Here is a 24,921-nt window from a genome sequence, read left to right as displayed (position 1 = left end):
TGAAATGCATAAGATGAAATTAATTAAAGATAAGAACAAAGTCCTGCACTTAGGAAGAAAAAATCAAATGCACAACTTACAAAATGGGGAATAATTGGTGAGGTTACTGCTGAAAAGTTTCAGAGGGTCATACTGGATCACAAATTGAATTGAGTCAATAATGTGATACAATTGCAAATAAGGCTAATATCATTCTGGAGTGTATTAACAGGAGGTAATTGTCCTGATCTACCCAACACTGATGGGGCCTCAGCTGGAGTAATTTGTCCAGTTCTGGGCAGGACACATTAGGAAAGATAAAATTGGAATGAGTCCAGAGGAGAGCAACAAAAATGATAAAAGTTTAGAAACCTGAACTCTGAGGCAAGATTAACAAAAAACTGGGCAGATTTAGTCTTGAGAAAAAAAGACTGATGCGGGGAACCGATAACAGTCTTCAAATATTTTGAGGGCTGTTATAAAAAGGACAATAATCAATTGTTCTCCATATCCACTGAAGGTAGGACAAGAAGTAATGTGCTTAATCTATGGCAAGGGAGACTTAGACATTAGGAAAAGCTTTCTAACTATAAGGGTAGTTAGATTCTGGAATGGGCTTCCATGGGAGATAGTGGAATTCCCATCACTGGAGGGTTTTAAAAGCAGGATGTACAAACACCTGTGATGGATGGTCTAGGTTTATTTGGTCCTTCCTCAGCACAGGGCACTGGACTTGATGACCTCTCAAGGCCGTTTGATTCTATGATCAAAGGCATGCTCGCCTGCTGACAGCAAATAAGTATTATTAAATGTTTGTTAATATAGTCTTTTTAACGTCACTGTCTAGACATTGGCTGGTTATACAATTTTTCATTTTCGTTTTCTCTTTCATAACATAGCAGAAATTAAACTGAAAATAATTATGAGAAAGACTTTTGAATGAAACAGACTTTTTCAAGACCATAATGATTAATTTTGCAATATAGCAAGTTCCAGTTAGACAGTTAAATGGAAAAAATAAGTAAAACTGAGTATTTATTTCATAATTAATTTTTTTGGAAGGGGAGAATGATGGAGATATTTTAATTTAGGGAGGGGTTCTAGACATATATTACAAACATTGCTATGTATACTCAGTGCAAGTCCCCTTTCTTTGGATAGGTGTAAGATGGAGTGATGAGAGCAGATGATTTGGCATTAAAAGTACTGAGTTTTATTCCTACCTTTGCCATTGACACCGTACATGACCTTGGACAAATTAAAAAAAAAAAGTCTGCCACAGTTTTCTGATCAGTCTAAAGTGGGTAGCAATACATTACAGGAGTATTGTGAGGCTCAGTTCTTTAATGTTTGTAAAACATTTACACTTCCTTGAATGAAATTAATATATAATAGATTTATTTAGAAAGGATATAGTTTTCAAAGGCATTTAAGTGACTTAGGATCCTGAGATAATTTTCAAAAGTGACTCAGGCACGTTGGAGCCTAAGTCTCATTGAAAGTCACTTAGGTTCCTGAATGCCTTAGTCACTTTTGAAAATGCAGTGTAGGTTCCTAAATCATTTAAGCTCTTTTGAAAATTATATCCACATTCCCTTTCTGCCCCGAGTTCCCTGTGTACCGAGTCCTTTATAACAATGTAAAAGGCAATGCATTTAAAAACCTCATAGAATATTAATATAAAACTAAATAAGTACAAATAATTATAAAATTATTATTCAGTATTAATTATTCTGCACCATGCGTCTTGGCATAAATTAGTACTATGCTCTTCCAAAGCGGCTTTGAAGAAAAGGAATAAGAGAAGGCTCTACATCTGGCGTAGGAGTCAGGGCCTGCATAAAAATATTCTGCTTGCTCCATTCAGTGAGTTGTGTGAATTTTCCCAGGGGAGAATATAGAAAATATTCCCAATGGTATGTACCATAGCTACACGTACACAAATATCATAGTCATCAGCAATATCACGCAGGCAGTGATCTCCAGACCTTCAAATGGAGACCTCTGCCATGTGAACTATTAATATAGTAGTTAGCTGTTAGTTGTGTCTGAGCCAGTTACTAGAGGAGACATTAATCACATAAGCAGGGGAGAAGGGTCTGACATTCTAGGCAGTATATGGGGAAATGGCAGACATTAGCTGTTACTCCGCATGTCCCCCCAGGCTGTTCTCTGGAATCTGAGGTTCACAGGAGTTCAGATCCAAGAACATGGCAACATTTATCACTCTATCTCTGGTGACATAGATACTTTATGTGGAGTCTAGTGCCAATCACTAGGCAACTGTCACCTGTCATCAGCAGGGCTACATTTCAGTATCTTCCGCTCCAGTAATACATGTTCCTAACACTTGAGCTAAAGGAGAATTGTTATTAGTTGTAATAGTATTACAGTGAATTTCATCCAGATACCCTCTGTAGCCTACCAACAAAAGGCAACATAATCATAATCTGAGCAAGTCGAACATTCCACCATGTAGGCTGTGTTATACATACACATATTACTCAATACATTTCAGTAAATTTACGTTAGTGTCACAAAGTCCTGTACACAGCACTCAATTTTATGAATACTAGGAATGGGCAAACCTTGCAGGGTTTTAGATTTTGTAAACTTGACATGCTTTTAGGGGGTCTGGAGAGGATAGCTTGGAATTCTCACTAAACTAAGTTTGTGGTGGTAAAACTTTTTTGCCCTATAATTTATACCCAGATTTATTTTGAGCGAGTCAATTGAAAGTGTTTTGTCTAGCTCAAAAGAAGCTTGTGCTCTGCTATACATCAGAAATAAAAAAAACATTCCTCTAAAGTTAAACTGCACTAAGCGGTGGCCTATATACAGTAAAGATCCTGTATCTATTTTTGTCATAATTTTTTCCTGTGTCCTCTCTATTCCCCTTTTCAATGTATTATAAATGTATTATATTTGATACAGTGCAGTAACCTTAACATGTTATGTGGTTTTACATTCTATATTGCAAAAGTAACAGACATGAGACAAAATGAAACTTGTAGTCAAATGACTGCTTAGTTTAAAGTACCCTCATAAAAAAATTGGTTTATGATTCAGACACAACAAACCGTTCCTTTCTTTTCTACCTAGCATCACTCCTCTCTGAGCAGTCAATGTTAGGTGACTTGCCTTAATAGGCACTAAAAGAAATCATGATGATGGGTACTGAATGGATGGACTGACAGAACTAGAACTAGAAAACACCTGGTTTATGCAGAGACTATCATCTCTAAGGACCGTAAGGATGAAATCCTGGTCCCACTGAAGTCAATGGTAAAACTGCCATTAGTAGCTTGATTGGGCCCAGAATTTCATCCAAATTGCCACATGATGTGTCACAATGCTCACTTTTATCTAGCAACTTCCCACACAAGAAACACCCACTAACTGATTCAGGCTCAGCAATGCCTTTGTCTCACCATGACTGGCGCCTAGCCAAAGTTGCTTCCTGATCAAAGCGTGATCATGGCCATCTAGCTGTCCTTCGCCTGGGAACACTTGTTCTTTTCCTGATGAGTGCACTCCCCACCTACACAGACACACCTGCCCAGGTTTAGAAAAATTACTTGCAATCACATCACCCGTTAACTTCCTGAGGGGACCTTAAATCACTGGCTTCAGCAGCTAAAATTGGATTATGTAAAACAGCACCTCACTTTGCTCAGATAGAGTCACACACAAGGGCTACTTGTAAAATCTCTAATCACAAAATGCTCTTGATTCCTTAATTGTGGTACATATGTCTTCAGACAAATACTTCCCCTCAACTCATGTTTGAAACTTATCTCATGCACCCTGCTTAGCAGAGTTCCTCTGATGATTGTCCATTATCCTGGTATTTTATAAAAGCTTTATTAAGTTAAGAGGATTAAAACAGACACTACAAAAAATGTGGAGTACTATAAATTTCCAGCTCTGTTTTATTATCTTGCTAATACAAAAATGCAGTTCCAGCATAGGGCCAGTTGCTTGAAATCCTGGTCTGCTGGATAAGATAGCTCCATCTGAAGAGGGGTGTGATTCTTGTTCAGTGGTGCAAACATAAATTATGCAGGTTAAATACACAATGAAACTTTTTTTTCAGATTTAGACTTAAGAGAAATGATAAGAGAGTGAAGAAGAGAGAGACTAATGTGCTGGCAACATTTTAATAAAGGGCTCCCTCAAAAACATTCTGCCTCACTTGGCAGTGCTGTCTGTGTCAAATACTCTTCCCACACAATAAAATATGTATCAGTTCCCACACAAAAATTCAATCAGATCCATACTTTTTCCCCTCCTAGATCCATCTATCCTCTATTTGACATTGGTGAGGCCTCATCTGGAGTACTGTGTCCAGTTTTGGGCCCTACACTACAAGAAGGATGTGGATAAATTGGAGAGAGTCCAGTGAAGGGCAACAAAAATGATTAGGGGTCTGGAACACATGACTTATGAGGAGAGGCTGAGGGAACTGGGATTGTTTAGTCTGCAGAAGAGAAGAATGAGGGGGGATTTGATAGCTGCTTTCAACTACCTGAGAGGTGGTTCCAGAGAGGATGGTTCTAGACTATTCTCAGTGGTAGAAGAGGACAGGACAAGGAGTAATGGTCTCAAGTTGCAGTGGGGGAGGTTTAGGTTGGATATTAGGAAAAATTTTTTCACTAGGAGGGTGGTGAAACACTGGACTGCGTTACCTAGGGAGGTGGTAGAATCTCCTTCCTTAGAAGTTTTTAAGGTCAGGCTTGACAAAGCCCTGGCTGGGATGATTTAATTGGGGATTGGTCCTGCTTTGAGCAGGGGGTTGGACTAGATGACCTCCTGAGGTCCCTTCCAACCCTGATATTCTATGATTCTATGATTCCTTCTGTGCCAGTCCAGCACATTCATAACTTGTAGAGAAGAGGCACTCTTTAGAACATCTCTCTAAATGTTTAAATATCTTTGCCTATAATTTGTAAAGGGCATTCACAAATGATATGCTAAGCTTTCCCTGCTATCCTGCCACTTTATATAGTCTCTTGTTCAAACTTCTGTTTAATTTTTCACAGGATATTTCCAATAAAAACGTGTTCTATGTTGCCCGAGTGGATAGGATATAAAAAAAAGAGAGAGAACAGAATTTCACTTAGTTAAGAGCACTTTTTAAATCTTTGCTTTCAAACCATATTTTTATTGTTGCCCTATTAGCAAGTGCATTATGTATTCCCCCAAAAAATATTTAAAAATCTCCTGGGGGGGGGGGTAGGATATACTTATTTTAACATAATTTTCAAAGAAACTGGCACTGCATAACTGTTCGTTTTACTAAGACTAAGTGAGACCAGAAGATATTTTGTAACAACAATTACTATAAATCCACTTTTTATTGTGAAGGTCTTCTACATCATTAAGAATATCTGTATTAAACTGGTTTCAGAGTAGCAGCCCTGTTAGTCTGTGTCCGCAAAAAGAAAAGGAGTAGTTGTGGCACCTTAGAGACTAACAAATTTATTTGAGCATAAGCTTTTGTGAGCTGCAGCTCACTTCATTGGATGCATTCAATGGAAAATACAGTGGGGAGATTTATATACACAGAGAACATGAAACAACGGGTGTTACCATACACACTGTAGCGAGAGTGATCACTTAAGGTGAGCTATTACCAGAAGGAGCAGAGAGGACCTTTTGTAGTGATAATCAAGGTGGGCCATTTCCAGCAGTTGACAAGAACATCTGGCGAACAGCGGAGGGGGGTTGATGTGCTTAGGCCCTCTGATGGTGTCCCCTGAATAGAGGAAGTAGAGTAGGGGCTTTAGGGGATGAGAGCTGAGGAAGCTTTGTTCTAAGTCAGCCATAAAAATGTTGGCATACTGTGTGGCCATGCGGGTACCCATAGCTGTGCCGCTGATTTGAAGGTATACATTGCACTACATTGATGACATCTTCATCATCTGGACCCATGGAAAAGAAGCCCTTGAGGAATTCCACCATGATTTCCACAATTTCCATCCCACCATCAACCTCAGCCTGGACCAGTCCACACAAGAGATCCACTTCCTGGACACTACGGTGCTAATAAGTGATGGTCACATAAACACCACCCTATACCAGAAACCTACTGACCGCTATACTTAACTACATGCCTCCAGCTTTCATCCAGACCACACCACATGATCCATGTCTACAGCCAAGCTCTACGATACCACCGCATTTGCTCCAACCCCTCAGACAGGGACAAACACCTACAAGATCTCTATCAAGCATTCTTACAACTACAATACCCACCTGCTGAAGTGAAGAAACAGATTGACAGAGCCAGAAGAGTACCCAGAAGTTACTTACTACAGGACAGGCCCAACAAAGAAAATAACAGAACGCCACTAGCCATCACCTTCAGCCCCCAACTAAAACCTCTCCAACGCATCATCAAGGATCTACAACCTATCCTGAAGGACGACCCATCACTCTCACAGATCTTGGGAGACAGGCCAATCCTTGCTTACAGACAGCCCCTCAACCTGAAGCAAATACTCACCAGCAACCACACACCACACAACAGAACCACTAACCCAGGAACCTAGCCTTGCAACAAAGCCCGTTGCCAGCTGTGTCCACATATCTATTCAGGGGACACCATCATAGGGCCTAATCACATCAGCCACACTATCAGAGGCTCATTCACCTGCACATCTACCTATGTGATATATGCCATTATGTGCCAGCAATGCCCTCTGCCATGTACATTGGCCAAACTGGACAGTGTCTATGCAAAAGAATAAATGGACACAAATCAGACGTCAAGAATTGTAACATTCAAAAACCAGTCGGAGAACACTTCAATCTCTTTGGTCACTCGATTACAGACCTAAAAGTGGCAATTCTTCAACAAAAAAACTTCAAAAACAGACTCCAAGGAGAGACTGCTGAATTGGAATTAATTTGCAAACTGGATACAATTAACTTAGGCTTGAATAAAGACTGGGAGTGGATGGGTCATTACACAAAGTAAAACTATTTCCCCTCCCCCTCCCACCCCCCGCTGTTCCTCAGGCGTTCTTGTCAACTGCTGGAAATGGCCCACCTTGGTTATCACTACAAAAAGTTTTTTCCCCATCCCCATTCTCCTGCTGGTAATAGCTCACCTTACCTGATCACTTTTGTTACAGTGTGTATGGTAACACCCATTGTTTGTACAGATGTGTAGTCACTATCAACATTTAAAAAGTCACAGTATGGGCCTTGTGCTGGACACACTGTCGGGCTTTCAAAAGCAACTTCTCAGAGTCTCAGCAGTGCCTTGTACAAGCCCATCCGTCTTGACAACAAACTCCAGCTTTGCCCAAAATTAATTTTCTGAGATCAAGGTTGATGTGGGGATAAAAAATTGTCTGGCTATCACATTGAAAAAGAATGCAGGCAATTAATAAAAATAGAAGCTATTGTATGGATGCGACATGAGGTTTATGATGGCAATTGGGATTAATCATCTTTTGATTTAAACTGTAGCTGAAGAAGAAAACACTGGAAGTGACTGTCTGGGATTATGATAGATTCTCCTCCAATGACTTTCTGGGTGAAGTGAGTATCTAATTTCCTCTCTTCCTGCAAACTCCCTCCCCACCTCTTGGGAGACACTTGATTAAATGCACATTGATAATAAGAGATTGTTTGTTTGGTGGTTGTGGGACTCACGGAAACATTTTTCTTTAGGCTTAGCTGCTAGGCCATAACTATACTACTGCCCGACTTCATAAGAAATGTGTGAGATTTCCTTCATTCACCCACAAAGGGCACCAAACTTTTCTGTCTCTTGTTATATCGTAGTAGGGCTAATTTTGTGCATTTAGGATTAAGTGATTCTGCTGAATAGTTGCACTAATTTAGCTCAGTGTTTCAAAAGTAACTTGACGAGGGATTTCAGCTCTGACAAATAGAGTCTGTCTTTGTCTCAGGACTGATGAGTTTTCTATAGTGTGGGGAGAAGAGCGGCCATGCCAATGAGAAAAGGACCAAATTCTGCCTGCAGGCCAGGGTTTTGCAAGGCACTTAAGCACACGCAATTGCAAAGAAGTCAGTAGCATGACGCAGCTGTAACTGAAAGCACAGTCTTGCATAGTTTATTCCTAATGTCTCAATAACACTGCTCCAGGTCAGCAATGATGAAAAGCTTGGATACAACCTGCTTTCCCTTTTTGTTTTAAAGCATATGTAATATGAATTACCAGCAATAACCATGTCAAATCAGTAATTAAAATTGTTATTACCACAGAGGATAACAATTAGAAACAATTACCCAGAAAAATCAATTACTAAAATTACCATTTGGATCAAGTGATACTAATGTGAAAAAAATTGCTTACCCTCCATTTAAGGTGTATTATACAGCATATGCAATGAAATGTTATTCAGTTTAGCACCAGATATGCTTTATTGTGACCATAATACCAGGCAAGTTATGTCAGCACTTATATAATCTCTAGAACAAATGTAAGGATGAGTTTAAAAAGCAATTACATGATTACTTACATCCTACCTACCACATCACATTGTTGCTGTCTTCAGCATACTTATCATACCCCAAAATGCATGACTTTAGCGAGTATCTACATCATTATTATTTATGACCTGTAGATTAAATTGGTGTTTTAATGACTGCTTCTCTGGCATGATTAAAACTTTTGACTTGAAATATGAGCACCATCTGCAAGTATTTAATCTAATTTATAACTTCATTTTTATTTAAATGTGAATGCAGTTCCTCGTTGGGAAAGTGAGAGAGTGAGAGAGAGCGCAAACAAGTATATTTCAGGCCCATTATTTAGGGGCTGTCAAGAATTAAATCAGAAGGAAACCTAACAAGTGACGGTGGATGTGGGGTGCATCCAAAAATATAACTTGTCAATGACTGTTGTCTCTAAGGGCACCACTGATGAAGCAACTAAAAGCCCCCCAAAGAGACCAAGCCAGAGCTTGGGTCTTGCCCAGCATATGAGAGCTAAAGACAAATGTCTTTTCTGCCCCCCTGGAGAGAGACAGACTTGAGGAGACTTCCCAGGTAGAGCTGAGAAGTCTTTCATAAATTCATTGGACTGCTGAATCAGTCTGTATTTTTTTCTCTAATCAGATGACAAAGGCTTGGTTCCTAAAGTATTTGCACCCTTTCTTTCTGCCAGCACTAGAGAAGATTCTATTACATGTATGAGTTTATTGGGAGCCTGCAAGGGTTACAACCTGTAGGGGCTTCTGTTTTAATTATCTACAGCTTCTGCCTGTTGTCCAACTGGCTTGCTGCTAAGTATCCAAGCATTTGGTCTACAGGACAGTCACACAGTGACCTCATCCTGGGGTCAGATACCAAGAGCTGTTCCACACAGAATATTGGTCTGTATGTAGATCAGTCTAATTCTAACATTCTTGTGCTTTGGTGCTCCTACCATTTCCAAAGGACAACTTGCCAAGAACTCAGCATCAGGAAATATTTTCTGCCATTAGTAGGCCTAATTTCCATGACACTACTCTTTGCTAAATTCCTTTTTAAACACCCTAAACTATTCATCTCTACTTACTGCTCCATCTATGAGTGGTCTCTTTGCCTTTGCCTCACCCTGACCAGCCTCTTTGGTGAGTCTGTGGTAGCCTGCTTATGGGACAGCGATCAATGACAGCTCTCCAAGCTGTATTCTACATGCACCACATTCAGTATCCCTTGGATAGAGTTCCTCCAGTCCTTAGTTAACCTTTGGTAGCTTCAGACAGTGGGCCTGATGTATACCTGTCTGCTATTTAGGCTGGGAACTGTTCTCCTTTAGCCCTGGTCTACGCTGGGAGGGATTGATCTAAGTTACGCAACTTCAGCTACGTGAATAATGTAGCTGAAGTCGACATTCTTAGATCTACTCACCATGGTGTCTTCGCTGCGGTGAGTCAACTGCTGCCACTCCCTCGTCGACTCTGCCTGTGCCTCTCACGGCGGTGGAGTACAAGAGTCGATGGGAGAGCACGTGGGGATCGATTTATCATGCCTAGACTAGACATGATAGATCAACCACCACTGGATCGATGGCTGCTCACCAATCTGGTGGGTAGTGTAGACGTACCCTTAGACTCCGCAATAATTAGAGGCCTTCTCCGGAGCACTGGAGAAGTTCTAGAAAAGTGGAAGAGAGCGAATGTGCCAATTTTTAAAAAGGGTAAATAGGATGACCGCAGATCATTATAGGCCTGTCAGCCTGACATTGATCCTGGGAAAGATAGTGGAGCAGCTTATAAGAGACTCAATAGTGAATTAAAAGAGGGTAATGTGATTAATGCCAATCACCATGGGTTTTATGGAAACTAGATCTGTCAAACTAACTTGGTATCTCTTTTTTTTGGTAATATTACTAGTTTGGTTGATAAAGGTAGTAGTGTTCAGGTAATATACTTAGGCTTCTATAAAGCCTTTGACTTGATACCACACAACATTTTGATTAAGAAACTAGAATGATAGAAAATTAACATGGCACATAATAAATAAATGAAAAACTGGCTGACTGATAGGTCTCAAAATGTAACTGTAAATGGGGGATCATAATTGAGCTGGCGTGTTTCCAGTGGGATCCTGCAGGGATCTGTTCTTTGCCCTATTCTATTTAATATTTTTATCAGTGACATGAAAAAAAACATGAAATTCTATAAGTACCTACATGGGGAACAAATATTCTCCATCACTGACAATTTTTAAATCAAGCTTGAATGTTTTTCAAATGTAATGCTCTAGAAATTATCTGGAGGGAGTTCTATGGCCTGTGCTGCACAGAAAGTCAGACTAAATGATCACAGTGGTCCCTTCTGGCCTTAGAATCTCTGAATCCTTAAGTAGCTGCTCCTTTAAGATGGCTGAGGCTGCTGCTTCTAGACTACAATATGGCCCAAAGTTTTACCCCCACAGCCTCTTTTCTGTTCCAAATATATAAGGTGTTTGTTTGTTTGTTTATGGTGGAGCACTCAGCTGTTCTTTAATGCCTTAAAGAGTGGGTCTAGAGGATTGTTCATCCCCTCGGCAACTCTTGCTTTGGTCGCTGGAAGTTGTCTTCAACTTATTCTGTGCTCCCTGCTCCCCTTTATGAACTCAATCTCTCCCCAAAGAGCTCTGCTTCCTAAGGTCAGAAGATGTTTGTAATCAACTGCCTATTCTACCTCCTTTGCACTGACTGAGTCCTAAAGAGAACCTCCCCTTTCTGGACAGATCTTTTGAAAGGCTTCCAAGACTCCTGCCAGCAGCACTAGTTGCCCAGAGCAGTGGGTCTCAGCAAAGTAAAGTCAGAGGAGCACAGGCTACATCATTTAAAGGTCTGCACAGTTGTTCCTCTCATGGCAATGCTCTCAAGGCATTGTCTTCCCCTCCCCAATGCAGCTCTGATTCCTAAAAGGCATCATTGAGTACAGTATTTTTAAGCAATAGAAAATAATTGTTCCCTTAATATTTAAAGTTATAGCTATCTCTTTCCTTTGTGGGGTAAAAAATAATAGATATTAACATTTGAATATAATCACTAAGCACATATAAATACTTAAAGAACCTTTCACCATCATTCTTACATTATATAAGATCTCTTTAGTAACAAATATTCATTAACATCTCATCTTCCCCTTATAGGTTTTACATTGGTATGATTCTATTAATTTTTGTGAGATACTTTTGACTTACACCAGCATCATTGAGATTAGATTCAGTCCACTTTGTGTCTCATGTTATATCTTAATCAGATATATCATATGTCATTGTGCAGATATTGATTGAGCTATCCAGCACCTCTCAGCTTGACAACACCCCAAGGTGGTATTCTCTGAAGGAGCAGACTGAAAGTATTGACCATGGAAAATCTCATTCTGGGCAGAGCAGCCAGCAATCACCAAAGCCATCTGTCATCAAGAGCAGAAGTCATGGAATCTTCCCTGACCCATCCAAGGGTAAAAGCTATGAAAAATTTCCCTAACAAGTCATCAGAAATCTATGATGTAACAGAACCTTTTGTGATTTTCAGGGTCCCATGGAAAAACAGAGTGACTCGCATATATTTTCTACATACTTTTATTAAAAGCTAAATTCAGCCTCACAGTGATTTCGGTAGAGTTAAACTGCTTACACCAAAGCTGAATTTGGCCTTTTCAGTACCACTTTATTAAGAAATTGCGTCTTTCAAACAGTATATTATAAAGTGAGATCCTATGTGTTCTGCATAGGTATTAGAGATCTTATGGTACTTTTCATTTGCCTATGTCTTTGGCCAAAATTCAAAACATATACCGCTTTGGATTAGGCTTTATTTTTCATTTCATTTAGTATTTTATGGCACTGTGTTTTGAGCATGTGTGCTAATATTTAAACTGTTGTCGTCTGACATTGTCAAACTGACATGTTTGTAAAGAATCATAATGAGTGTAAGTTCATTTCACCTTCATTATGGGCCTGAGTAGAATCTGGCTTACACTGGTGTAAATCGGGAGTAACTCCATTGAAATCAGTAGAGGTAGTGGAATTCAGTGGAGTTACACTACTGTGAGTGAGTGAAGAATCAGGCTCAATGTCTCCAAAACCGACCGTCAATGTGTATAATTCTTCAGAATATTTTTTTCAAACTAAATATAGCAGCTTCCCAATATCTCAGCTGGCAAACATTGTGTATCTGCAACACATGTAGTACCAGAGCAATGTCCATCTGATAAACCAGTACAAATGGAGGCCAGATGACAGCAGCGAACTAAGAGGATAGTGTTCTGGTAACAACACACGGTCTGTCTTATTTCTCTTTGGTGTAAGTTTGCTTTGATGACAATTCTGTAAAGCACCGTGTACTTGCAACGACAATATCCTCTCTTGTCTAAATCAGAGATGGCTGTGGATATAATTATATAAGGGCTAGATTGTGACTTGAACTGCACACCACTACAGGGAGATCCTAAACTTGCTCGGCCTACCTTGGACTTGAGTCTGGACACTCAGGGGTAAATGGTGCTGCTTGCCTGCTTCCTTCTTGTAGCACAGGTGGGTAAGGAAGAACTGGAAATGTGATAAGCTTTGGCTCCACCCACCAGCTCACCAGCGAGCAAAGCTGGGTCAGCATGGGAGGTGTCCAAATTTGCTGCTTGTATAGGTCAGCAGCAAACTATACCTTGGACCACAGAGCAACAGGAAAGCAGGGAGGGAATTGTGCCTCAGTGCATGCTAGGGCTACTGCTGGAGTGATGCACTTCAGAACTGTGCCTGGAAACACAATTTTGTGAGAGAGAGATTATTTATTTAATAGAAGTAACACTCCCATTTATCCTTTTCCCCATCAGACATGCAGATGCCCACCATTGAGAAATCTCACAGCAGTCCAGGGAGCTCTAAATCTTCTTCAGAAGGACATCTGCGCTCTCATGGACCATCTCGCAGCCAAAGCAAAACCAGCGTCACTCAAACCCACCTTGAAGACGCTGGGGCAGCCATCGCTGCTGCTGAAGCAGCTGTCCAACAGCTTCGCCTTCAACCAAGTAAAAGACGCAAATAAATTCCTCAGCATGGCAGCTTAATGTTCATCTGTTGCCTTTTTCCCCTGCTGTCCTTCCCGGTTTGCTTTTTGTTTGTTTCCGTTCTTGGAACACTCTGCTCACTCTGTTCAATGTATTTCTTTGTGTGTGTGTGTGTGTGTGTGTGTGTGTGTGAACACATATAAGTACAATATACTCCTCCTGTTTAGAAGTCTTTTTTTTTTTAATTTATATAGACTGCAGTAAAACTGGCTGTTTCACCATCACTCCCTCCATTCGTGGCCCATGACATTCCAGAGCTGTGCATGACTCATGGAATCTTCCACTGTGTGTTGTTGTTTTGGTGTTGCTAAATATCTCAACCACAGAAATAATCAAACCCTCAGATAGGTGGCTGCCAGCTTTCAAAGAATCACATCCAGTATGCATTGAGAGCACATTAACAGCATGATATTAACATCAGAAAACAATCAGTGCATCTACACTGGAGGACAATGGTGGGGAGGATTTCAGGTTGAAAAAACAGTTGTTACTTAACAACGTGACTCAATTTCCTATATTTGAAGCATGGCTGCTTATAAGTCTCTAACATTCCATTCTTTTGAAAGGCTTATTAAAGGCAACCTGCTCCGTACAACGTTTCAGATAAATTCGTATTCGTGAACAGTGGGACGACAATAAATACACCAGACTATTAACAAGGAACTTAGGTACTGAATAGAATTAATAATCTTATCATTCCACTCTCCTTGGGCTTTTCTAAGCCAATTGCTGTAGTAGTGGATTCAATTTCATTAGCTGCTTTATGCACAGATTGATTTAGGGCTAGAACAGGATTTATCTGGTAGCTGGAAATAGATTCACAAATGACAAACCTTCCATTCAGAATTCTAGGACTACAGAGTACAGTTCAGACCTGCACGTTATTACTGGTTGAGGATTTAGTTTCTGCAAATTAAAACCTTCCAACTGTGGACTCCCGGTGTTTGTCTTCAGGGTTTGTTCGTGTACCATAAACTCATTGTGGTATAAAACACAAAGGGGGGAAAAACTATTTTCCTTGTCCCACCATCATTAATAAAGAAACAGCCAGTTTTAACACCCTTTAATGCTGTGCATGTGGTGTCTCTTTGGTGTTTGAAAACCCTACTTATTTAAGTACAGAACAAAACACTTCTGTCTGCATGAATAACATTTAAGCTGGTTCCATCTGAGGATACATACTCTGGGTTTCCATTTCACCCACACTGCCACAGCAGCACATAAAAGCGGTCAGTCTAATCATGCCAGGAAGCAGCACAGACACAGCATAGCAGGAGTCCTCCCAATTCAAAGAACTCAGTCTGACAATCTGCCTCCACCAGCCAATGACAACAAAGACCAAAGCCAACTAGCCCTCAGAAAAGTGATGTCTGATGGACCAGTCAAGCCCGAAGGAGGTGAGCAGAAAGACATGGCCAAGAAACCAACCGAAGCCAAAATCCTTCTTGCCATGTCTACTGATTCATTGCAGAGTTTAATTATTTATTTACCCTCTGTAAACTGCTGTAAATGTCAAAGCAAATCAAGATCTTTACTTGATCTTACCATAATTGTGTAAGTTCCTAACAAAACAATGTGCTAAGTAACATGATAGAACCGTGATTTGTGCACTTCCATGCTGCTGGGGGACCTGCTCTTCTGTCGAAAAATGGATTAACTGTGTTCACACTGCCTAATACAATGCATGCCTTTAACCAGGTCTGCTTAAGCATGCTTTAACAATTCTTGTGTTATTATAAAATACTAATTGCACACTTCTACTGCTGGAATTCCAGCTAGGACACAGAGCCATTCTCCTCCCCCGACCCCATGTTGTTGTAAGTGCCAATGCATTACTTCAAATGCAGAGTTTTGCAAATACCAGTGGAAAGGAATAAAGGAATAGTATGCTAGCAATATCTAAAGTAGAAATATGTTCCTCTCTGTTGTGGGCAATTGTGCTACCAAACCTACATGTTAGGTGTGCCATCATCCACCTATCTACCACTGCTTCCTAACCAGAACTTCATCTGATGCAAATCAGCTAAATCCATTGTCTTTTGGAGCACTTCTCTGGTTTACATCTGCTGTGGAATTGGTCCAGATTATACTGCTTGAGTCTTAAACTATGTGGTGTCTGAGCGAAAGTAGATGGGTAGGACAGCTTTATTATTTTACCCCAGTGCAGAAGATAACAAAACCAAAAACTCTTATTTTGTTTCTAGTCCCCCATTTATTACCCTTCTGTTTTTATCTCAAATTTTCCATGGCTCCCTAGAATGGAAAGAGACTATTGAACAATTATTATTATTAATACTAATAGCAAGAAAAACCCAAAACATATGAATGTTCTTCAACCAAATGGAATGTTTATATGGGGCATAAGAACATATTTAGTAGCACTATCCAGAGAATGGAGATTCCATTTTGTGGAGGCTTTTGGGATTTAGAAATTTATTTTCATTCCAATTTGGAATAAAACCTGAACATTTCAAAATTCTCTGCAAAGGAAAAGTCCCAAAAACATTTTGTTTGGGGTTGTTTGGACTTTTTAAATTTTTATATTATATTATATATTCTACTGAAAGAAAATGAAATGAAAAGGCATTTTAATATGAAAAATCAAAACCTTTTGTTTCTAAAATGTTGAGACAAGATGCTTTAAGCATCAGCTCAACTTCTTCCCGTCTAAAACACAATTTTGGCAAAATCAACATAATTTTATTAAGTCTTTTGGTTTTTGATGGAACTACAATTTCTCATGGAAAATGGTCCCATTGAAGATTTTCTGAACAGCTTCAATATTTAGCCAACCTTCCTTGATTGGGAAATCTCATCAGAATATATTCTCTCTTGATAGGTCTAGCACTTCCTAAGAGATGTGTGAACTGAGCTAGGATGCAGGAACTCATGAGTTCTAACTGTTTTTTATTCAGAATTAGCATTAACTGTATAATTTATTCAACAAATTTTTGCATCATTGTCGTGTTCTCCAGATCATTCCCTGTCCTCAAATTTGTTTGATCAGAATTATTTGCCAGTCACTCTTCTGCAACTCATTCATGGCAGATAATTTTGAATATTTGATTTTCAAGCTGTTTTGATTGACCTTTTACCAAGCTCTGGAATGTGAATGACTTATATAGCAAAAATAAAATGAAGTTATAGAGATATGCACAAAATAAATTACTCTGTTGACTTGATATAAATAGCCTTTTCAAAGTATAGAATATGTTTTTCTTGGTCCAAAGAGCAACCCATGCACTTTCAGTCTCAGTGACTTTTACTTTAGATTAACGGAAACAACAAAGTAAGGAAGAACAACAGCAAAGTCTGCATGACACGATGGAAGAACACAGTATGAGCTTTACATGTGAGATGCTGTATCAGTTCTGCCACACAAAAATGGCAGCAGCTCATACAGACAGCAGACTCCTATGAAGTTAGAAGTACAGAACCCAGAAAATAAACTCACAGTGGTTACCTAACTTCACAGGTGATACAAGATAGTTGGTCACTTCTCAGTGCACATGCTGTTGTACAGGGAGCTCAAGCAGAACACAGTGGTCTCTCTCCATGTAGCTCACTTCTTTACACAACAATTCTGCTGCCAATGGTTTTGCGCAACTGCAGAGAAGGTGATGGGCTTTGCCCTGAAATGCAACAGGCTTCATCTTGATTCTGTCAGTGCATAAAAATGTTGCACAGTTAGCTGACTGATCGGTGTTAAAGACGCAGAGGAGGACGTTTTGTAGGCTCAGGAAGACCCTTTTATATCTTTCAGAGGTGCCCGCATTGAAAGTAAAAGTTGCAGAAGCTGAGTAGAGGATTCAAGCTATAAACTTCATAATAGCCAGCTGCGTATTGTCTATGTGCTTCCAAGCAGACACCACTGTGTATCCCATGGGAGAATGGTACATTAGTGTACTTGTTCTTATGAGAGAATGGCATACTAGTGGAGTTTAGTGTCAAAAGGGCAATATGGACATGAAGTGAGATAAGACTGGTTTTAATTGAGTTTGCCTTCTTGCTTATGCTCAATTTCTTTTACCTGACACAAATAAGAAACTGCTGTGGAAAAAAAAAACGTAAGTAGTTTAGGGATATAAAACAAGGTAGAAGTGTTGTGTACTAAGCAGATATATATGCTACTGCATTGTAAACTTGGTTAGATATAAGTTAGTCAGCACAGTGTAATTTTGAGCCATTTACCAGAAGAAATGCAATATTCTGCAGTTCCTCTCAGTAGCTTTTATTTTACTGGCTTTGGCTAATTTGGAATGGAAATGCAACTGATTTTCTGGGTACTTCATATTGCTTGGACTGGATAGGATTGTGTAGCGATTTAAATACCAGCTTAAGGGTCCTTCATATACAGAAGCATTGAATGTTTCTAACAGGCAATAACAGGTTTTCATTTCTTGCCATAGTTTGGGATAACTCCTTCACACTTTAAATAATTTACTGCCCAATAAAGCTGCTTTATGCCAAGCTTCTCTGGGCTCCTAATATCAGGGTAAATTAAATAAGCTTTCTTATTGAGACAAACAACTAGTTTTCCAGACTCCTTCTGTCATTGTCAAAACAAGAACAGTTTGTCCCTGTTCTGTGCAGACAGCAATAATCTTAGGCTGTCTTTGGTTCCAGCCTGAGTACTGGCACCTTTTGCTGTTGCTAGTCTTGCTCTTTTTTCTTCCACCATTTTAAAATGACATGTAATTTCAGGAAATTGCTCAGAGTCTTTGTCCAAAAACTCCTATTTCAAAAGTCTGTTAGACAGTGGCCTGAGCCCCAGGGAGCATCTGTGCTAGAACTAGATTGTTAAGATTGCTCTGTTGAGTAAAGAAACAACATTGCAGCACTTTTAGTAGGACGCTATCCTGCCACCATTACTCACATTGTGGGAAGTCCCACTAAAATTTCACAAAATTATACATACAAAACATATGGTCAAATCAACACATAATGTAAAAATCAATATAAAAGGGCAGATATGTGGGAGTACTCATGGAGTAAAGTATTATCCAGAGTGAGGAAGGATGGCAGAATGGAACTCTTAGGGCTAAATTATGGTATATCCCACTGATCAGTGTTTGTTGTACCCCACCCCCCCATACTCAGTTCACAAAGAATGTGAGAGTTACAGATAAAGAGCTTCTAGTAATTCATGCTTTTTGCTCCAGCAGGCCCTGGTTCTGTCTTTGGCATTGGCCGAGATGATGTAATTTTGCCACAGCTCTGGGTTGAGGATACTTGGTGATGCATTGCTGCAGAAGGACAACCAGCTGGCATTCTTTCTCCTAAAGCTCTCTGGTTACATTGGAGGAAGTAACACATTCCACCAGCTTGATCACCTGGTTGGCACATTTAGGATGGGAGGCAGAAATGTGGCTCCACTTAATTCCTACCTGCTCTTTCTTTGGTTGCTTGCTGAAGGAGCAAGTTGATAGAACCACCAGGTCCTCCAAAGCTCCAAATCTTGTGATGCACTCCTGATTTGGACACATTGTACTCCTTTTTAAAAGGCTAGGTTTTATTACCGAAATTCTTTGGAATGTGTCTTTACCATTCAGTTGGATTGTCTCTTGTCAAAGGCAATTGGTTGAATCCAAACTTGGTGGAGAGGGGAGGTAAGCAGGACTATGGAATCAATTATTTATGTGCCTGAAGTCTTTCTGAGGGTTATATATTGCAATTTTCCAGACATTCTAAACAAGTCCAGGAGCCACTGTAAACAGGCCTATCCCTTGAGTGAGAAATGAAATACTAGGACCGCTGTGCTCTCTGGATCATAACACAGACACTGGTTTCACTGAGCAACTTTAAGGGAGCAATGGTTTTTAATCTTATCTCAGTCATGAGCAAACCTCAAAGGTTTAGAGAGTCATCCTGGGCATGTAAGAACAATAGAAGAACATAAGCATGACCATACTAGGCCAGACCAATGGTCCATCTAGCCCAGTATCCTGTCTTCAGGCCAGGGCTAATGTCAGGTGTTTCACAGGGAATGAACAGAACAGGCAATCATCAAGTGATCTATCAATGATCATCCACTCCCAGCTTCTGGCAGTCAGGGGCTAGGGACATCCAGATTATGGGGTTGCATCCCTGACCGTCTTGGCTCATTGCCACTGATAGATCTATTCTTTATGAACTTATCTAGTTCTTTTTGAACCCCAGTATAGTTTTGGCCTTCACAACATCCCCTGGCAATGAGTTCCACAGGTTGACTGTGTGTTGTGTGAAGAAGTACTTCCTTTTGTTTGTTTTAAACCTGCTGCCTATTAACTTCATTGGTCTTGTGTTATTAGAAGGAGTGAATAACACTTCCTTATTCACTTTCTCTACACCATTTCATGATTTTATAGACCTATTTTATATCCCCCTTAGTCATCTCTTTTCCAAGCTGGATAGTCCCAGTTTTATTAATCTCTCCTCATATGGAAACTATTCCAGATCCTTAATAATTTTTGATGCCCTTCTCTGTACCTTTTCAAATTCTAATATATAATATAAAGAATTTGAAAAGGTGCAGAGAAGGGCATCAAAATTATATATATATTAGATGGGGTACCCAGAACAGTAAACAGTATTTAAAGTGTGGGTGTACCACAGATTTATATAGAGGCACTATCATATTTTCTGTCTTATTATCGATCCCTTTCCTAATGATTCCTAATGTTCTGTTAGCTCTTTTGACTGCCACTGCACTTTGAGTGGTTGTTTTCAGAAAACTATCCACAATGACTCAAAAATCTTTCTTGGTAACATCTAATTTAGATCCCATCATTTTATATGTACAGTTGGAATTATGTATTCCAATGTGCATTAGTTGCATTTATCAACACTGAATTTCATCTGCCATTTTGCTGTCCAGTCACCCAGTTTTGTTTGATCCCTTTGTAACTCGTCATAGTCCGCTCTGGACTTAATTATCTTGAGTAATGTTGTATTGTTTACAAATTTTCCCACCTTACTATTTATCCAGCTCATTTATGAATATGTTGAACAGCACTGGTCCCAGTACAGACCCCTGCACACCACTATTTACCTCCCTCCATTGTGAAAACTGACCATTTATTCCTACCTTTGTTTTCTGTCTCTTAACCAGTTACCAGTCCATTAGAGGACCTTCCCTCTTATCCCATGACAGCTTAAGAGCCTTTCATGAGGGACATTGTCAAAGGCTTTCTAAAAGTCCAAGTACACTCTATCCACTGGATCTCCCTTGTCCAGATGTTTGTTGATCCCCCTCAAAGTATTCTAGCAGATTGGTGAGCCATGATTTCCCGTTACAAATTCCATGTTGACTCTTCTCCAACAAATCATGTTCATCTCTTTATCTGATAATTCTGTTCTTTACTATGGTTTCAGCCAATTTACCTGGTACTGAAGTTAGGCTTACCAGCCTGTACTTGCCATTATTGCCTCTGTAGCCTTTTTTAAAAATTGGCATCACATCCTCCAGTCATCTAGTAAATGATTTAACATTTGATTTAAATTATGTTTTACATGCCCCAGAGAGTAGTTCTGTAATTTCATGTTTGAGTTTCTTCAGAACTCTTGGATGAATACCATCTGGTCCTGGTGACTTATTACTGTTTAATTTATCAATTTGTACAAAAACCTCCTCTAACTGACACCTCAATCTGGGACAGTTCCTCAGATTGGTCACCTAAAAAGAATGGCTCAGGTGTGGGAACTTCCTTCACATCTTCTACAGTGAAGACCAATGCAAAGAATTCATGTAGCTTCACTACAGTGGCCTTCCTTAAGTGCTCCTTTAGCACCTTGATCGTCCAGTGGCCCCACTGGTTGTTTGGCAGGCTTCATACTTCTGATGTACTTAAAAAAATATTGTTAGCTTTTGAGTTTTTGGCTAGTTACTCTTTCAATTCTTTTTTGGCCTGCCTAATTATACTTTTATACTTGAGATGCCAAAGTTTATGCTTCTTTCTATTTTCCTCAGTAGGATTTAGCTTCCAATTTTTAAAGGATCCCTTTTTGCGTCTAATTATTTCTTTTACTTCTTGTTTAGCCATGGTGGTACTTTTTTGGTCCTCTTACTTTTTTTTTTTTATTTGGGGTATACATTTAATTGGAGCCTCTGCTGTGGTATTTTAAAAATGTTTCCATGCAGCTTGCAGGCATTTCACTTTTGTGACTATATCTTTTAATTTATGTTTAATTAGCTTCCTCATTTTTGTGTAGTTCCCATCTCTGACGTTAAATACTATTGTGGTGACTTCTTTGATGTTCCGTCCTCCCACGCCCACACACCCTGAAAATCCTAAATAATTATAGAAGCTGCCCATACTTCTGTCTTTATTCTGCCAAACTGGGCTGAAAAATCTAGCAAGAATGGATTCTCTCATGAGGTTTCTGGTGCTTACTATTTGGGTTGCAACTTGTACAGGCTTTCTGGTGGCACTTTGGCACTTCAGCTTCTGGTCCTGTCAGTCATGTAAAAAGGAATAACAGTTGGGATGGAGGAAAAGATACTTTCTGCAATTTAGAACTCAGAAGAAGGTTCTTTTTGAGATAGCTATTATTTTTTCTGAATCAGTTGGCCCCACATTTAATCTCAAGTTCCCCTCTTGAAACAAACTGCTTATCCAGTCTAGATGAATGGCTGGGAAGTCTGGCGGTGCTTAGTAGTTTCCATTTCACTGTTGATTGATTTGACAGCACAGGGCTGTAGGTGCTGTGTGAATTATCTCCCTTATACTTAGCTTTAAAAAAAAAACACATGCACATTTCTTTTCTGTAGTCTCAAGCCCCCTTCACTGGGAGATTTAGTAGTAGTATTTGGCTTCTTTTTTCCCCTTCTCATTGATTTTAAAATGACATTATCCTTTAGTACGTTTGAGGCCTGGAACTCATGTTTCTCCAGTTATGGAGTCTGATTCTCTAACTGGCTCCATAAATACAAGTTTAACCCCACCCCACCCCACCCTATCCTATGTGGAGACAACTAGTATTGTGTTAAGTTGGGTTTTTTTATTTTGGAGAAGTGAGGAATATTCAATTTTCTTTATCCTGCCATTGTTTTCTAAGGTAGGTATATAGAGATAGCTGCATGAATAGCTTGCTGTTGGCAGGAAAGTCTTCACTGGGATCCATTAATGGCACTGAATGCAGAAGACATATTGGTGGCACCTGTATATGTCTAATCCTTTTTCATGGAGGACTAGAAAGATTTTTTAAAAAGCCTGTGATGGAGGCGAAGGTTCACATGCCTAAATACTCGATTACTTTCCACTTTCTTAGTCTTAGGGTTTTTTTGGGTACAGCATGGACAGAAGCAGATGCAGAGGAAAGAATAACATTTCAGCCTAGAAGGCAATCAATAGTTATTCCAATCCCATTCATGCACAATTCAATAGAAGCCTTTCTATTAAAAATAAAATCTGGACATTTTCTTTATATAAACTCAAATGAAAAAGAGCAAACTGGTAGCAGTTCTGGTGCCATTAATCTCATGACGAATATCAGTCACTGGTGCCATTAGACCCATGATGCTAGTGTTAACGAATCATCTTATTGCTGGCAATTAAATATATACTGAGACACCATTAGCCACTGCAGCTCAAAATTAGATAAAGAACAAGATGATAAGTTAACAGTAGAAGTTTATCAACCATCTAATCGGAATGGACCCCAAAACAAATGGCCAATAGCAGAAATCCAAACCACTACCAAGGAGGAGACTAATATTACATCATCTAATCCTCAGCCCCTACTTCGATCACCCCATGCAGTTGGACAATTTTTCCAGTGCCCCTTATGGCTGTTGGCAGTGTCTTGGTTGCACTTCTTAGACTACTGTTTCTACCCAGTGCTCCAGTCTAAGTACCATTTTCTCACACGTTGCCTCACAGGAGTTTAGAATGTCAAAGGACACAGAAATGGAAGGGATATTTTGGGTCATAAGTCCACTATCCTGCTATTGCAGGCAACCCCATCATATAATCTTGACATTGTTATCACCAGGAGTTGAACCCAAGATCTCTAGAGTTAACACATGAGCACAGCCAGTAGAGCAGATTGAAAGTTTTCCATCAAAACTGTTTTTCCATGGGTTTTTGATTAAATGAAAATGTTCACAAAAAAGTGTCTGCTTTCTGTGGAAAGATTCAAGATTTTGTTGAATAACTAAATGTTTTTGGCCAAAAACTGAAAACATTATGGCTGCAAACTTTCTGGTTTTTGGTTTTTCAATTAAAAGTCAAAACTTTTTGTGGGGAAAAAACAGATCTACTCTACAGCACTAGGTCACCATGCTGGCAACAGTGGCAGACTTATTCCCTTTGTGGATCAGACACAAAATCCAGATATAAACCTAAACTTGGGCTCACCACATCTAATATTCAATTCCAGTAACAGAGTTGATGGGAAAGGAAATCAGTGTGGAAAAATGTAAAGTAGGGTAGAGTAAAGAATAGAAACTAAAAATACTGAATGCAAAATACACCCTCAAAGGACATTTTATTTCAAATGAGCACCAGGAAAGAAGTTTGGTGTTCCCAGAGAATAAAACTCTAACACCTTCAAAATGTAAGTAAAATCCAGGAGATAAATTCAGCTATTGAGTACAAATAGTCTTATGACAGCATTTAAGTACTTCATAAAGGAAAAATCAAAGCACAACTACAAAATGGGGAATAACTGGCTAGGTGGTAATAATGCTGAAAAGATTCTGGAGGCTTATAATGGATCATAAATTGAATGTGAGCTAACCATGTGATGCAGTTGCAAAAAAGCCTAATATCATTCCAAGATGTATTAACAGGAATGTTGTATATAAGACAGAGGAATTAATTGGCCCACTCTACTTGGCATTGGTAAGGCCTCAGCTGGAGTATTATGCCAAGTTTTGGGTGCCAGCCTTTAGGAAAGATGTGGACAAGTTGGAGAGAGTTTAGAAGAAAGCTACACAAATCACAAAAGAAAACCTGACCTGTGAAGAAAGGTTAAAAAACCTGGGCTTATTCAGACTTGAGAAAAAAAGACTGAGGAGGGAGGGAACTGATAGTATTCATGTACATTAAGACTGTTTTAAAGAGGATGGTGAGCAATTGTTCTTCATGTCCACTGAAGGTAGGATGCAAAGTAATGGGGTTAATCTGCAGCAAGGGAGATTTAGGCTAGACATTGGGAAAAACTTTCTAACTATAAGGATAGTTAAGCACTGGAATAGGCTTCCAAGGGAGGTTGTGGAATCCCCGTCACTGGAAGAAGAGTAGATTAGACAAACACCTATCAGAATGGTCTATATGTTCTTGGTCCTGCCTCAGCACAAGGTATGGACTAGATGACCTCTTAAGGTCTCTTCCAGCCCTATATTTCTATGATTCTAAGGTTAGGTGAGGTTAGGTCTAAAGTTAGGTGAGGTCTTCTTTGGAATGCTGTGCTGAATTCTGTATTCCTACT

At 39.5% G+C, this 24,921-nt stretch overlaps 1 protein-coding gene across 1 annotated transcript in view; it reads left to right on the top strand.

Annotated features, from left to right (window-relative positions):
- PCLO (piccolo presynaptic cytomatrix protein) overlaps positions 1-24,921 on the top strand; it is a 535,987-nt gene that overhangs the window by 452,965 nt on the left and 58,101 nt on the right. Inside the window, exons 20-23 of the mRNA XM_077807877.1 lie at positions 7,459-7,530; positions 11,724-11,904; positions 13,276-13,470; positions 14,724-14,906. Coding sequence (XP_077664003.1) covers positions 7,459-7,530; positions 11,724-11,904; positions 13,276-13,470; positions 14,724-14,906 — 631 coding nt within the window. The remainder of the gene's footprint in view (positions 1-7,458; positions 7,531-11,723; positions 11,905-13,275; positions 13,471-14,723; positions 14,907-24,921) is intronic.

The sequence above is a fragment of the Eretmochelys imbricata genome, chromosome 1 (genome assembly GCF_965152235.1).
Source record: "Eretmochelys imbricata isolate rEreImb1 chromosome 1, rEreImb1.hap1, whole genome shotgun sequence".
Classification (NCBI taxonomy): domain Eukaryota; kingdom Metazoa; phylum Chordata; order Testudines; family Cheloniidae; genus Eretmochelys; species Eretmochelys imbricata.
This window is presented reverse-complemented; position numbering and strand designations above follow the sequence as displayed.